Source organism: Oncorhynchus kisutch, linkage group LG3, assembly GCF_002021735.2.
Source record: "Oncorhynchus kisutch isolate 150728-3 linkage group LG3, Okis_V2, whole genome shotgun sequence".
Taxonomy (NCBI): Eukaryota; Metazoa; Chordata; class Actinopteri; order Salmoniformes; family Salmonidae; genus Oncorhynchus; species Oncorhynchus kisutch.
In genome coordinates, this window is record NC_034176.2 from 32,778,550 (window position 1) to 32,793,937 (window position 15,388).

At 44.4% G+C, this 15,388-nt stretch overlaps 1 protein-coding gene across 1 annotated transcript; it reads right to left on the reverse strand.

Annotated features, from left to right (window-relative positions):
- Positions 1-85: 85 nt before the first annotated feature.
- Positions 86-12,496, reverse strand: LOC109881030 (thrombospondin-4-B-like). The gene is made up of 22 exons (XM_020473207.2): positions 12,086-12,496; positions 10,281-10,478; positions 9,908-10,155; positions 9,706-9,817; positions 9,409-9,494; positions 9,260-9,311; positions 8,857-9,038; positions 8,627-8,764; positions 6,606-6,686; positions 6,361-6,513; positions 6,176-6,280; positions 5,975-6,082; positions 5,712-5,871; positions 4,748-4,866; positions 4,444-4,496; positions 4,170-4,351; positions 3,753-3,931; positions 3,479-3,527; positions 2,273-2,469; positions 1,456-1,628; positions 907-1,046; positions 86-757 (listed from the first exon to the last, which is right to left on the reverse strand). Exons 1-22 carry the CDS (start codon positions 12,162-12,164, stop codon positions 708-710), a joined length of 2,844 nt encoding a protein of 947 aa, XP_020328796.1. The 5' UTR covers positions 12,165-12,496; the 3' UTR covers positions 86-707.
- Between the last annotated feature and the right edge of the window lie 2,892 nt (positions 12,497-15,388).

The following is a 15,388-nucleotide window of genomic DNA, read 5'->3' on the forward strand; positions in this document are numbered from 1 at the left end:
GGGGTAGATATCCCAATGCATTCTATTCAACAACAACTGGCAATATGTTCCATTTAGTAACACCAAACAAAAGACTCAGAGAGGGTGTTTTACCAAATGCTCAGAATATTTATTCATAGATTAACTGAACAAATAATGACATCTATTGAATGTAACGTATGATGGACATCGGTTGTTTTAATGTAAGAGCAGTCAATACCAGCTCCTTCATCTATTTCCCTTGTCTTTGTTTTCCTCCAATGGCAGAAATAGGAGAGACCCTAACTACAGTTTGAACCCCTAGATACAATAACCCTCACCTCAGATAGTAGACATATACAGGTTCACTACAATCTACATCAGTCTTTTAGTTGAACCAATTCCACATGTACAGTACAGTATAGCGTGTGTAGACACAGCATTAACAAGTCATGTCTGGAAGTCTGTTGCCCTGATGAGTAGACGTCAGTCTTCATACCAGGCAAAAGTCTAGCAGTAATAATAATGCTTTTATAAAAGGGATGATTGCTTGTGAAAAGCCCCTTTAAAAGCCTTGCTCCTCTCACAATGCCCCCCCGAAATGCAGAAATGCACAATCTCCTCTCTTTTTCCCTCTTCCTCTCTTTCTCCCCTTCTCTTCTCTGTCCCATCCTCATTTTTCTGTCCTCTAACACCCCCTCCCAATATCTCTTCTCTGTTCCTTCTCTCCTCTTCCACGCTCGGTGTGTTTATTCAGTGTTCTGGGCACTGTACTCCTGGTAATCTTCAGGGATGGTGTCTGTAGAGGGACAAACAGAACAGAGAGGTGTTGACTTAAACATCCTGTAGCAATGACAATACTTAGACAGCTTCTGTCCTATCAGAGTGCTGTGACCGGCGCTAGTCTCTGTATCTGTCTGCTAGTTGGCTGAGTGGGCTGTCACTCACCATTGCAGCGGTACTTGAGGTTGGACCAGATGATGTTTTCCTGGGAGAAACAGAAGACTCCCAGTCTCCCTCCTCGCATACTGTTGTCTATCTTCACCCCAGAGTCTGCTACCAGGTTGGGACCCTCATAGAAACGCGCCCTAAACAGAAAACACACACATGGTTCAGAGTGTTTGTGTGGGTGTGTCGTCTCCAAACCCAACCCTAGCCAACACAGTGACTACGGTCTGGTTTCAATTATGGACTCTAGGCATAGAGGAACTACCTCACTGGCTACATCACTACTTAATCTGCTGTAATCAAATACAAAATAGTAACTAGCAAGATAGAGATCACGGAGGGTTTTTTAATGAGTGCATTTCGCAAGTGGCTACCTTAACTAAAACCACTGCAAAGATTTTTTGCCTGACGTAGTTCCTGTATGACAAAAGAGTCCATAATTTAAACCAGACCCTAGTCACTGTGTTGTCTAGTCACTGTGTTGCCTAGTCGCTGTGTTGCCTAGGGTCGAGCTTTCCAGACTGTAGTGTGTGGTTGTGTGTCTCTCACCTGATGTATCCAACCTGTGGTCTGTGCTGTAGATACCAGCGGTAGGACACCTTGTCCTTCCAACCCACGTTCCTCTTGTCCTTCCACAGCAGGCGTACCTGGTCGTTGGTGTCTCCTGTATGCCACAGGGAGTTCCTCAGATACTCCCCTGGACCTGTCTTAGACTTCACTGCCTGGAGGAGGGAGGGAGAGGTAGGATACGGTAAGAAATAAAGGTCAGAAGCCTTTTAAGATTGATTAAACTTTTATTTAACTAGGCAAGTCAGTTCAGAACAAATTCTTATTTACAATGACAGTCTACACCGGCCAACCCCGGACCAATTGTGCGCCGCCCTATGGGACTCCCAATCACAGCCGGTTGTGATACAGCCTGAATCCAAACCAGGGTGTTTGTGGTGACACCTCTAACACTGAGATGCAGTGCCTTAGACCGCTGCACCATTCAGGAGCCCATGTAAATCAATCAATATTTAGAAAGCCTTTTTTACATCAGCAGATGTCACAAACTGCTATACAGAAACACAACCTAAAACTCCAAACAGCAAGCAATGCAGATGTATAAGCACAGTAGCATACACACCCCCCTATACCTTCCCTAGACCTATAGGGCACCAGGTACACTAGACATTATAGCATTGGGCCAGTAAACGAAAGGTTGCTGGTTCGAATACCTGAGTCAACAAAGTAAAAAATCTGTCGATGTGTCCTTGGGCAGGGCACTTAACCCTAATTTGCTCCAGGGGCACTGTACTACCATGGCTGACCCTGTAAAACTGCACCTATCTGGTGTATGTGACCATTTATTTGTATTTGTTACCTTGAGCTGTATGCCAGGCTCAGCCACAGCTCTGAAGGGTACAGCCTGCCAGTAGGTCTGCTCAGTCTGTTTCCACATGACCACGTAGAAGGAGGAGGAGTCCTGGTAGCCGAAGATGAAGCCTGCATAGTCATCATCAGTCACCGTGTTCACGTGGAACGTCCCCTCAAAGTCCACCCCACTGAACGCTGTGTAGCCTACACACATACACACAACACAGGCTTATTACATCAAATCAAACTGTATTTGTCACATGCGCCAAATACAACAAGTGTAGACCTTACCATGAAATGCTTACTTACAAGCCCTTAACCAGCAGTGCAGTTCAAGAAGAGTTAAGAAAATATTTACCAAATGAACTAAAGTTAAAAATTATAAAAAGTAACAATAAAATAACAATATTAAGGCTATATACAGGGGTTACTGGTATCGAGTCAACGTGCGGGCGTACAGGTTAGTTGAGGTAATTTTTACATGTAGGTAGGGGTGAAGTGACTATGCATAGATAATACACAGCGAGTAGCAGCAGTGTAAAAACAAAGTAGGGGGTCAATGTAAATAGCACGGGTGGACATTTGATTAATTGTTCAGCAGTCTTATTGCCTGGGGGGTAGAAGCTGTTAAGGAACCTTTTGGTCCTAGACTTGGCGCTCCGGTAGCGCTTGCCAGAGCAGGTGACTGGGGTCTCAGACAATTTGGGGGGCTTTTCTCTGGCACCGCCTGGTATAGAGGTCCTGGATGGCAGGAAGCTTGGCCCCAGTGATGTACTGAGCCGTACGCACTACCCTCTGTGGCGTCTTACGCCTGAGCAGTTGCCATATCAGGCGGTGATGCAACAGGTCAGGATGCTCTCGATGGTGCAGCTGTATAACCTTTTGAGGATCTGGGGACCCATGCCAAATATTTTCAGTCTCCTGAGGGGGAAAAGGTGTTGTCGGGCCCTCGTCACGACTGTCTTGGTGTGTTTGGACCATAATAGTTTGTTGGTGATGTGGACACCAAGGAACTTGAAGCTCTCGACCCGCTCCACTACAGCCCCATCGATGTCAACGGTGACTGTTCAGCCCGCCTTTTCCTGTAGTCCACGAACAGCTCCTTTGTCACACACACACACACACACTGAACAATGTGGGGCCTACACATACAGAGTGAGTGGCAGAGAGGGTGGACATCCGCCTGTCAAATGGGAACTGAGAGTTGTCTTACCTACAGCGAGGCCAGGGTCAGAGTTCATAGTCTGGACTATCTCCATACCCTGGGGAGAGAAGGAGAGAGAAAGTTATGATACTACAGATGACATACTAGAGAGTACTCCACTACCTACTGTATAGATCAAACTTAATCCATTAACTCAATCGAGGATCAAATGGTGCACTTCATGCTCTTATTTTTGCATACTCTTTGACCATACAACTGTTATTGTTACTCAATATCTGCTAGATGACTAAAATGTTAGCATGTTTAATGACGATAAGGTCACCTGGTTGAGAACCACCCAGTTGGGATCAATCTGGGCGTCACCCTCAGGATCCAGTACTACCGTCTGATAGGCTCTGAAGTCTGTCAGGGTGACCTCAGCATTCTCTGGACAGTTGTCTATCCTGTCAATCACCTTGTCCTGGTCAAAGTCCCCTGCACACGCATCACCCACGCCGTCATCTGGAACACACACACACACATACGCCGGATTAGTGTACTGTACATCAATGCATCATTGAGCCAGCTAGGTCTTTGTGACACACACACAGACACACACACACACACACACACACACACACACACACACACACACACACACACACACACACACACACACACACACACTGAAGAACAACTAGACTAGAGAGAGCATTGCTATAATACAGCAGGAAGGAAGAGGATCAGTGTTGTGACTGACTGTCCTCATCTGTCTGGTCAGGGTTGACCACCAGTCTGCAGTTGTCTGCTTGGTCCAGGATACCGTCGTTGTCATCGTCATCGTCACACTCGTCTCCCTGTCCGTCCTTATCTGTGTCCAGCTGGGAGGAGTTGATGACTGTAGGACAGTTGTCCTTAGTGTTCTGGTGACCGTCCCCATCACTGATAGAGAGGAGAGTCAAAGTCAACCCAGTACACTCACTATCAGTAAGATTCACTTCTAAAGGTGTGGATATGTTTATAGAAGGATCTACCTGTCTATGTTGGTGTCACATGTGTCTCCTACAAGATCATCATCAACATCTGACTGGGAGAAGAAACATAAATATTATTCAATAATGTCATGAGGCTGCACTACCCTGATACTGGCTACATTAACAGTGGGTTTCAGTCTGGGGTTGGGGTAAAGGTTTGATATTTGGTAGGATATTTTACCTGTAGGTTGTGGTGGCATGGTTGTGTTGTGGTTGTGTTGTGGTTGTGTTGTGCAGTGTTGTGATTGTGTTGTAGTTGTGCTATGGTTCTGTTGTGGTTGAGTTGTTGTTGTTTTACGGTTACCTGGTTGGGGTTGACCATGTCAGGACAGCTGTCACAGGCGTCTCCCACCCCATCGTTGTCTCTGTCCCTCTGGTCTAGGTTGGCCACACGCTGGCAGTTATCCAGAATGTTCTTCAGGCCTGACCACAAAAACACAAATACAGATAAAAACACAGACACAGTTATTTTTCTAGTCTGAGTGTTTAGTGTCCTCGGGCCCCAGATGACAGTGTTTGTTCAGGGCAGAGTTGAATAGTTTCCACTGGCTGCTGGCAGGGTTTATAATGGATTTTTTTTTTTAGCAGAGACAGACATGACCAAGTGTTAGAGGGGTAGACATGACCAAACGATCAAGAGGTTGGAGACCTGCCCCAGTGCACAGGCAGGAAACATCAAACGCACGCACACACACAAACACACACACAAACACACACACACACATTAAACCAGGGCACAGTTTCACTGCATCTGCCAATGGAACAAATGAGAGTTAAAAAAAAAAAGAGGTAATCTAGTAGCTAAAGAGCACAATTCCAAATGGATCAATTGTATTGAGAAATGGGAACTCATTTAAATCAATGTTTTTACTAGTGTTTAGAACTTTATGAGGCGGAACCCCAGCTCCTGTTTTCCCTGTAAACAGATGAGCTAATAGGTAGCAGACTTTGATGGAAGACAGACTGAAACAGACTGAGAGGATGTGAATGGATTCAACAGATATGGCTCTGCTCTGTTGAAGACAGTGAAAATGTCTGGAACCGCTGGAGACAGGAGACTGTTTTCAACCAGACAGCTAGACTGACCTCAGACTAATTGTGGTTTTGGGAAAAACGTCATGGATAAAGACGTCTCGGTGTGAAAGAGTACTGCTACGGTCACTACCTTAAAACAAATCACTAGCTGTGGTAGAATTTCCTTCCGTCTCCAACTCTCTAATGACAAAAGCCTGGGGAAGGCACGTCAAAGCACACACACACACACACACCGTCTCCATCCATGTCATCGTCACAGTCATCGCCTAGCCCGTCCTTGTCCGTGTCTCGTTGATCAGGGTTCTCCGTCGTCAAGCAGTTGTCACACGCGTCGCCATGGAGATCCTTATCGCTGTTCTTCTGGTTCACGTTAGGATGCAGCCAACAGTTATCCTGAGTTACACAGAGACAGAGTTACTGCACATGTTAAAGGTGTATCCTACTTGATTGTGAATGCACTATACCCGAAAGGCGTGTAACAGTTGTGTGCTTGTACCTCTATGTTAACGATGCCGTCGCTATCAGCGTCATCATCACAGGCGTCCCCGAGCCCGTCCCTGTCTGCGTCCTCTTGGCCAGAGTTAGGAACAAACATACAGTTGTCCTGGAAACAAACATGGAGGCTGCCTTACTATGGGGGAGAGAGAGAGGGTAAGAGGGAGGGAGAGGTAAAGAAGTAGATGGAGCTGGATTTTACCTTCTTACAGTTGTTGTCCCTGCACCTTAGCTTGTCGTCTGGGTAAGCATCGATGTCTGTGTCCTTCCCACACACATAGCCATTACCTGCCCACCCTATGTCACACTGACGGACGGAAGAGGAAAGGTTTTGGATTTGATCTTGGATTGACTGCACATTAGTGTCACGTGTGTGTGTGTTCTCACCTCGCAGCTAACACTCCCGTCTCTCTCAACTACACACTGTGCATTGCTGTCACAGGGGTTGGGCTGGCCATTCCCACAGAGCCTCCCACCACTGCAGCCGCTCACCTGGTCCCCAGAGAAGCCACTCTTACACTCCCCACAACGGAATGAACCCTAGGAGAGACAACAAATACAGGCCCAGGCTTCATCTCAGGCCTATTATCAACAGACTTGAATGGGAATATTCAAGCTGCTGTGACTCTTACCCTGGTGTTGTGGCAGTGAGAGTTGGCGGTGCAGCCTCCGTTGTCTGGAGGACCCTGGCATTCATCTATGTCATCACACACCTACCGACACACATGGAGAGGAATACACACACACACACACACACACACACACACGGTAACCAGTGGTGTAGTGGTGCTTGGAGAAGTGGGTAAAAATTACCAAAGGGCCCACCCGATGAAGGAAAGGCACCCTGTGTGAAAAATTCTGTGACAAACAGTGACATACACTCTGAATGACCTAAAATGATAAATCCCATATTGGTCTTTCACAGTCAGGCCAACCCAAGCTGTACTGTGCAAGTAGGCTGATAAATGAGTCAGAAATTCACAGGTTTCGCTCTCAAATCAAATCAAATTTATTTATATAGCCCTTCGTACATCAGCTGATATCTCAAAGTACAGAAACCCAGCCTAAAACCCCAAACAGCAAGCAATGCAGTTGTAGAAGCACGATGGCTAGGAAAAACTCCCTAGAAAGGCCAAAACCTAGGAAGAAACCTAGAGAGGTCTCTCAAAGTCTATTACATTTTGGGGGGGGGGAAATCAACAACATTTGACGTTCTAAGTCCACAGCAATGTTTAAACCACATCAGGAGACCACTTTTGAGGTCTGGGAAAAATCTAAGACATTTACATTTTTTGAGTGTATAGTACTGTTGTTTGGTTAGCAGTGTTTCTGTAGAGCACAAGTTGGCAAAACAAATGGCCACTGGATTGATGCAAATAGTCATGATATCATTCTGCCAGGTAGGCATGGGCTACATTGTAGCTAGTTAACATTTAATTGAGAAGGTTTTTGAGAACGCCTTTCCATCCACCAGAAGACAATTAGGCCAATCATTAGCATCGCTATATATGTTTTACTTCATAATATTAGGCTTGTTTTGAGTTGCTTCAAAGAAGCCTATAGCCAAAATCTCACCATATAAACGTGGAGGTAATTATTTTATAAAGACTTCCTCATATGCGCTCTCCTGTTCTATTCGTTTTCAAATGAACTTTCTTTCATTGTCTTGCAGGCAAAGGCATTATTGTAGTCATATTAGCAACCCATGTTGTTGCATTCTAAATGACTAACGGATATTTCAATCTCTGCCCATGATACCGCTCGCATGTGTGGTGCGCATTATAGAACGTTTCTTAGCCATCTGCACATTTCTGTACTTAAAATGAGAAGAAATAATAGTTGATCAACATATTAAGCTAAGCATTCTTTGAATCTGTTTCATCCACCTTATTAATTGATACAGGCTATACCTCCACCACACTACTTTGATACTCATTGTGTGTATTATGAAGTGAATATATGCAATGGCCACAGAAAAAGTGGGTCTATGGTATATACCTGCATAATCCCTCCACTACACCATTGACTGTAACAAGGCAGCAGACAGCCTAGTGGGGCGGCAGGTAGCTTAGTGGTTAGAGCATTGGACTTGTAACCAAAAGGTTGCAAGATTGAATCCCTGAGCTGACAAGGTAAAAGTCTGTCGTTCTGCCCCTGAACAAGGCAGTTAATCCACCGTTTCTAGGCAGTCATTGAAAATAAGAATTTGTTCTTAACTGACTTGCCTACTTAAAAATGTTAAAAACTGTTTAAAAAACAGCAGCTCTCTTAAGTATAACACACTCTATACCATGTGCCTATTACTGTTCATCAGCAATTTGCACGTGTGGTACCTGTTTGTGTGTGACTGTGTGGTATCAATTTGTGTGACTGTGGTACCTGTTTGTCTGACTGTGTGGTATCAATTTGTGTGACTGTGTGATACCTGTTTGTGTGACTGTGTGGTACCTGTTTGTGTGACTGTGTGGTATCAATTTGTGTGACTGTGGTACCTGTTTGTCTGACTGTGTGGTATCAATTTGTGTGACTGTGTGATACCTGTTTGTGTGACTGTGTGGTACCTGTTTGTGTGACTGTGTGGTACCTGTTTGAGGGACTATACGTTACCTGTTTGTCTGACTGTTTTATACCTGTTTGTCTGACTGTTTTTTACCTGTTTGTGTGACTGTGCGTAGGACACTCCCACTCCGTTGATCTCAAGACCAGTGTATCCCAGAGGGCATCTCTCACAGCGGAACCCAGGAGCTGTGTTCACACACCTCACGCCGGGGAAGCAGGGGTTAAACTGGCACTGCAACACACACACGTTAGCGTTCACACCATACGCTGGGGAAGTAGGGGTTAAAGGTTAAACTGACCCGGTAACACACACACCCCCCCTACCTCGTTCACGTCATCACAGTGAACTCCGTCTCCAGTGTATCCGTCGGGGCAGGGGGCGCAGGTGAAGCGTCCTCCCTCGGCCGGGATACACATGTCCTGATTGAAACACATACCTGGACTACACTTGGACGGGCCTGACCGTGGACCTGTACCTGGGCCTGACGCAATGTTGTCACCCAGACCTACAGACAGAGACACACGCATGTATAATATAACATCACACACAACCTGAGTATCCTCAATCATTATCAGTCTCATCAGTATCTTATTGATCCGGTTTCAGTTGACAGCTAAAATAAGAGCATGCACATAAGGAAGTCATTCATTATCATCAGAAAGCATTAGTCCTAAGCAGTAACAGTAGCACTGTATTAGTAGTAATAGATCTAAGAGGACAGCTTACCACATGCCAGACACTCTGAGATGGTGTTTCTGAGGAATGTGGTCTCCTTAATCTTTTACGGGGGAAAGAAAATACCAGTTTACTGTAGATACAGAGAAAAAGACAGGTGAGGGTACAACAGCATGTCTACTGTAAGGCAGGTGATGTACCTGCTGGAGGAGCAGGTCCTTCATCTCTGACATCATCTTGTGGAGCTCTAACATCTGAGACGGATCCTGTCCGCCTGCCTGGAGGCCTGTGGGAAATGTAGTCTTTAGCTACAGTTTAGCTAAAGTGTATTTCTATGTTCCATCATACAGACTACATGACTTGATGGTTTATGATAACTTGGGTCAAAATGCGGGTCTCAAGTGGGTCAAATGTACAGTATGGCAGAGACCCACAATGTGACGTCAGAAACGGTCAAGTCATGTTTCAGGCAGCTTATAACAGGGGTGTGTTCTTACCCAGTATCTGAATAGTACCCAGAGACTCGCTCTGCTGTATGCTGCAGTCCTGGAGCGTAGCGACGTTATCTAACGTGTCCTCTATCACCAGTTTCAGGTCCGTCAACTCATCCTGACAGAGACAGGTGGACAAGTGGTTGGTGAGTGACAACACAAAAAAAAAATCGTACTCATCTGTACCTATGCTAGTCTTGTGTCCTACCTGCCCAGTGGGCTGCAGGGTCCTAAGCGCCACCTTGTTGTGTCCAGGTGTCAGCGACCCGAAGGCAGCAGGCAGCTCGTCCACAGTGTGAGCTAGTCTACAGTCTACGTAGACCGCCATACGACCTGGTCCTCTCTGCAGACCGCTGGCATGGATCATCACATGATGCTCCTTGCCGTCCGCCAGAGAGGGGTGGCTAAAGCTGGTGGTGCCAGCCCTACCATCAGTCTTCTGGTAACGGATCGTCACTGAGGGAAAGGTCAGTTAGTTGCTTAGGAATGATAATCGAAGAGGGAGGGAGAGAAGGAGGAAGGTTTGATTTAGATGTATGATCCCATTTGTAAATTGAGACAGACAGCACGGCAGTGTTTACCCTTGTTGAGTTTGGCCTGCAGGGTGAACTCCAGGTACTTGCTGTTGTCCCTGGGGTTGATGATGCTGTAGAGATGAGAGGGGGACTTGCTATGGAGCCTGAAGGAGGAGAGGAGGAAGGCCTCATCCAGACCTTTATTCTTCAGCCCTCCCTGCGTCAGGTCAGGCAGGCAGTCTGGAGACACCAGCAGGTCGTACACTAACACAGGAAACACACAAACAACACGGAGACAACGTTTATTCAGAAGTCATGTATTTGTGCCTGTGTGCATGCGTGTGTGACTGTTATTAGTGAGTTTATTAAGTGTGTGACGTCATGCTTGTGGCAATTACTGATGAGCTGTAGAGCTGCTCGTGCTGAGTGTCAGGGCTTTATGAAGTGGTTGTGTGTGTGTGTGTGTCTGTGTGTGTGTGTGTGTGTGTGTGTGTGTGTGTGTGTGTGTGTGTGTGTGTGTGTGTGTGTGTGTGTGTGTGTGTGTGTGCGTGTGTGCGTGTGTGCGTGCGTGCGTGTGTGTGTGTGTGTGTGTGTTGCCACTGTTTTATGGCATGGCAGATTGACCAAAGGCCCAGCAGTAAACTCTTTCCACTGGAACAAATCCACTGCTTCTACAGCCATGACCCAAATTCTGGAATAATACTAAGAGATGTGTGTTTGTATGGAAAAATTGATGCGTTTGGACTCCAGAGAAATTAAGTTATTGCACACATTCCTATAGCCAATCAGTGTCATTCTATTTGGGTCACCCTATCGATAGATGTGTAAGTATGTGACCTTTTCCACAACACAATGCATTAATCCCAAACCCATTAAAGTCCTTTTTTTATTTTATTGTATTTTTTATTTCACCTTTATTTAACCAGGTAGGCCAGTTGAGAACACCTTTATTTAACCAGGTAGGCTAGTTGAGAACACCTTTATTTAACCAGGTAGGCAAGTTGAGAACACCTTTATTTAACCAGGTAGGCTAGTTGAGAACACCTTTATTTAACCAGGTAGGCAAGTTGAGAACACCTTTATTTAACCAGGTAGGCCAGTTGAGAACACCTTTATTTAACCAGGTAGGCCAGTTGAGAACACCTTTATTTAACCAGGTAGGCCAGTTGAGAACACCTTTATTTAACCAGGTAGGCCAGTTGAGAACACCTTTATTTAACCAGGTAGGCCAGTTGAGAACAAGTTCTCATTTACAACTGCGACCTGGCCAAGATAAAGCAAAGCAATGCAACACAAACAACACAGAGTTACACATTCAATAAACAAACGTACAGTCAATAACACAATAGAAATGTCTATATACAGTGTGTGCAAATTAAGTAAGATAAGGGAGGTAAAGGCAATAAATAGGCCTTAGTGGCAAAATAATTACAATTTAGCAATTTAACACTGGAGTGATAGATGTGCAGAAGATGAATGTGCAAGTAGAGATACTGGGGTGCAAAGGAGCAAAACATAAATAACAATATGGGGATGAGGTAGTTGGGTGGGCTATTTCCAGATCATTTTAACTGAGGCGCTGCTAAATATATCATTATAATTCATCAGAAAATCACTGCAAAATGCATGATTTAATGAGTAATGGAGAAATGACAGATTCAGAGAAGCAAAGTTAGATATTCAGATTTAGTATAGATTGAGTAGATGTAGAAGTTATAGATTAAGAAATGACAGACTCAGTAGATTAAGAAGGTACAGATTGAGTATATTGATAAGGTACTACAACAAATAAAGGTTACTGGTTTACTATTTTAGGAGCATTTTGATAACTCAGAGAGGGGTATTGATAGGTGATAGGTTGAGGTACTCACCAATGCCTTGTGCTGTGACAGTCGTGACCAGTTGTAGCATCAGCAGAGAGAGGACCACTTTTCTGATCCACACCCCCATCCTCACACTTCCTAGTCTTCAGCCTTCAGCACAAACCAGTCCTGAGAGCCCAGGCTGGGTCACCGTCACGACTAGTACACAGTACACCTGGTCCTACAGACAGGGATCAATATAGCAGCTATCTATTTAGAATACCCCTGGTGCTGACTGATTGATAGACAGACTGACACACTGACAGACAGATGTTGAAAGCAGAGTCCCAGTAGCAGTGGGGAGATTCTCCTGTGGCTACAGACTGGCTTTTTTAAAGGGGCCAGACTTTAAAGTAGAGGGGTGTGTTCCTGCATTCCTGTAGCTGCAGAGGGGTTTTGAAAAGGGAGGGTAACGTCTCAGTGTTCCTGTAGGGACTGTGTTTTTAAAGAGTTGGTGTGTGTGTGTTTGGTCCAGGAGGGAGATGTCCAGACCTTGGACTTTGAGACAGTTTTTAACTCTGGAGGAGTTTCAAGTTGAGAGTCTGGTCCTCATCTCTGGGCTCCTTTTGGTAACCGCAAAATATTTCTACATCTTAGAGGCTTCAGAAAAACAGACCATTCCCAGATGCATTTACCACATTCTGTGTGTCGGTCTGTCTGTTTTTCTATTTTCTCATTTTATTTGACCTTTCTTTGACCAGGAAGTCTTTTAAGAGAGAGAAATTAAATCTATCAGATAATCACACAATTTCCTATAGTTCAAGTGTCTGTAGTTCAGTTCACCCAAATACCTATTCTGTCTGTGGGCACTGGCCCACCCTATTCCCATCAGGTGCTGTACGGATGCCATATTGGAGCCTTTGCCTATGACACAAAGGGAAAAATACAGATAGCTGGAAGGAATAAGAGTTGCTGAAAATTACACAATGCATGATGACCATGTCATAAATACTTCACAATCTTTCTCCTGGACATAGCACTTATGATATTTACTATCTTGTAAAGATATAGGGCCCAGGAGACCTATATACTGTAGTAGAAAACCACCTTTAAAATAATGACTATTTTAAGACATGGAGAGTCCATTGCCATATGCATGAACATGTAGAGTTAGACCAGTCAAGTCTGACTGCCATAATTGTTCCGCTATGTAACTTCCTAGTAATGGAGTCACCCCCTCATAATCATAGGTTTTATGGTCATAGAGCTGCAGTTAATGAATACGGGCCCTGCAGGTTGCAATGTAATTGAAGGACAATCATTGAAGAACACACATCCGTAAAGTGGGCGTGGAAGAGGTGAAAAAAGTATTGTTATATAACAACAATGAAAAGCCACCTGGGTCTGACAATTTTGATAGAACATTACTGAGGATTATTGCAGACTATATTGCCACTCCTATTTTTTTTCATCTCTTCAATCTAAGCCTGCAGGAAAGTGTGTCCCCCTGGAGGGAAGCAAATGTCATTTTGACCCTGCTGGTCATCTATGAATGTTTGAACATCTTGAAGAACAAACAGGCCTTAATGACTATGTACTATTATAATCTCCACCCGGCACAGCCAGAAGAGGACTGGCCACCCCTCAGAGCCTGGTTCCTCTCTAGGTTTCTTCCTAGATTCCTGACTTTCTAGGGAGTTTTTCCTAGCCACCGTGCTTCTACATCTGCATTGCTTGCTGTTTGGGGTTTTAGGCTGGGTTTCTGTATAGCACTTTGTGACATCTGCTGATCTAAAAAAGGCTTTATAAATAGATTTGATTGATTGATTCCGCTACCCAAGAATAGCAAAGCACCTTTTACTGGCCCAAACAGCTGACCAATAAGCCTGCGACCAAACCTTAGTAAACTTTTTGGGGAAAAATTGTTTGACCAGATACAATACTATTCACAGTAAACAAATGACTGACTTTCAGCATGCTTATAGGGGAGGACACTCAACATGTGCGGCACTTACACAAATGATTTATGATTGGCTGTTGATTGAAATTGATAAAAAGAAGTTTGTGAGAGCTTCGTTAGTCTTCATTGCAGCTTTTGACACGATTGATCATAATCTACTACTGTAAAAACATATGTGTTACGGCTTTACACCCCCTGTTATATCGTAGATCGAGAGTTACCTGTCTAACAGATCACAGAGGGTGTTTTTTAATGGAAGCCTCACCAACATAATCCAGGTAGAGTCGAGCATTACCCAGGGAAGTTGTCTAGGCCCCTTACTTTTTTCCATCTTTACTAATGACCTGCCACTGGCACTGAGTAAAGCGTGTGGGTTTATGTATGCTGATGACTCAACATTACACATGTCAGCCTCCACAGCAAGTGAAATCACTGCAACACTTAAAAAAGAGCTGCAGTCAGTTTTAGAATGGGTGTTAGGTAATAAACTAGTATTAAATAAGTGAAAAACTAAAAGCATTGTAATTGGTGACAAACCATTCAATAAAACCCTAAACCTCAACTAAATCGTGTAATGAATCATTTGGTAAGTTGAGGAGACTAAACTGCTTGGTGTAAGCCTGGATTGTAAACGGTCATGATCAAAACATAATGATGCAACGTTATGGAGAGGTCTGCGGTGGGGAGAGGTCTGTCTGTAATAAAGCGCTGCTCTGCTTTCTTGACATTGTTATCAACAGAACAAGTCCTACAGGCCCTAGGTTTGTTGCACCTTGACCCAGTCATATGGTCAAGTGTCACAAAGAGGGACATAGGAAAATGACAGTTAAATGTACATGGAGAGCTGACATCAATTACATCCCTGTCAATCTCTCCTGGTTCAAAGTAGAGGAGGGATTGAATGCATTACTACTTGTATTTGTGAGAGGTATTGATCCCACAAGACATGTCACAAGGGGTCTATTCACCGTCCCTAAGTCCAGAACAGACTCCTGGAAGTGCACAGTACTACACAGAGTCATGACTATATGGAACTCTATTCCACATCAAGTAACTCATGCAAGCAGTAAAATCATATTTAAAAAACAGAACAATGCGGACTGTGAAGAGGCACACACACACACACACACACACACACACACACACACACACACACACACACACACACACACACACTACACACACTACACACATTGTAAAATTGTTGCATAGTGGTATTATACATTTTGTATTGTAGATATGCAGTGGTGTAATAATGTTATATGATGCACTGTTTAAAAAAATGTATTGTGTGATGTAAGTGAGCTAATGTGTTTGGACCCCAGGAGGAGTAAGCCAGCAGCTAATGGCCAGCAACCCAGGAGGAGTAAACCATCAGTCCTGTTTGTCGTAGAAATATACTATTTGAATAT

What these genes read in the sequence shown, in the direction of transcription:
- LOC109881030 (XM_020473207.2), bottom strand. Translation starts at nt 12,164, where the DNA reads ATGGGGGTGTGGATCAGAAAAGTGGTCCTCTCTCTGCTGATGCTACAA. An exon ending in TGACCAGACAGATGAGGACA is followed by an intron (nt 3,932 to 4,169) that starts GTCAGTCACAAC and finishes TGTGTGTTCCAG; the next exon opens with ATGACGGCGTGGGTGATGCG. An exon ending in CCTCAAGTACCGCTGCAATG is followed by an intron (nt 758 to 906) that starts GTGAGTGACAGC and finishes GTCCCTCTACAG; the next exon opens with ACACCATCCCTGAAGATTAC.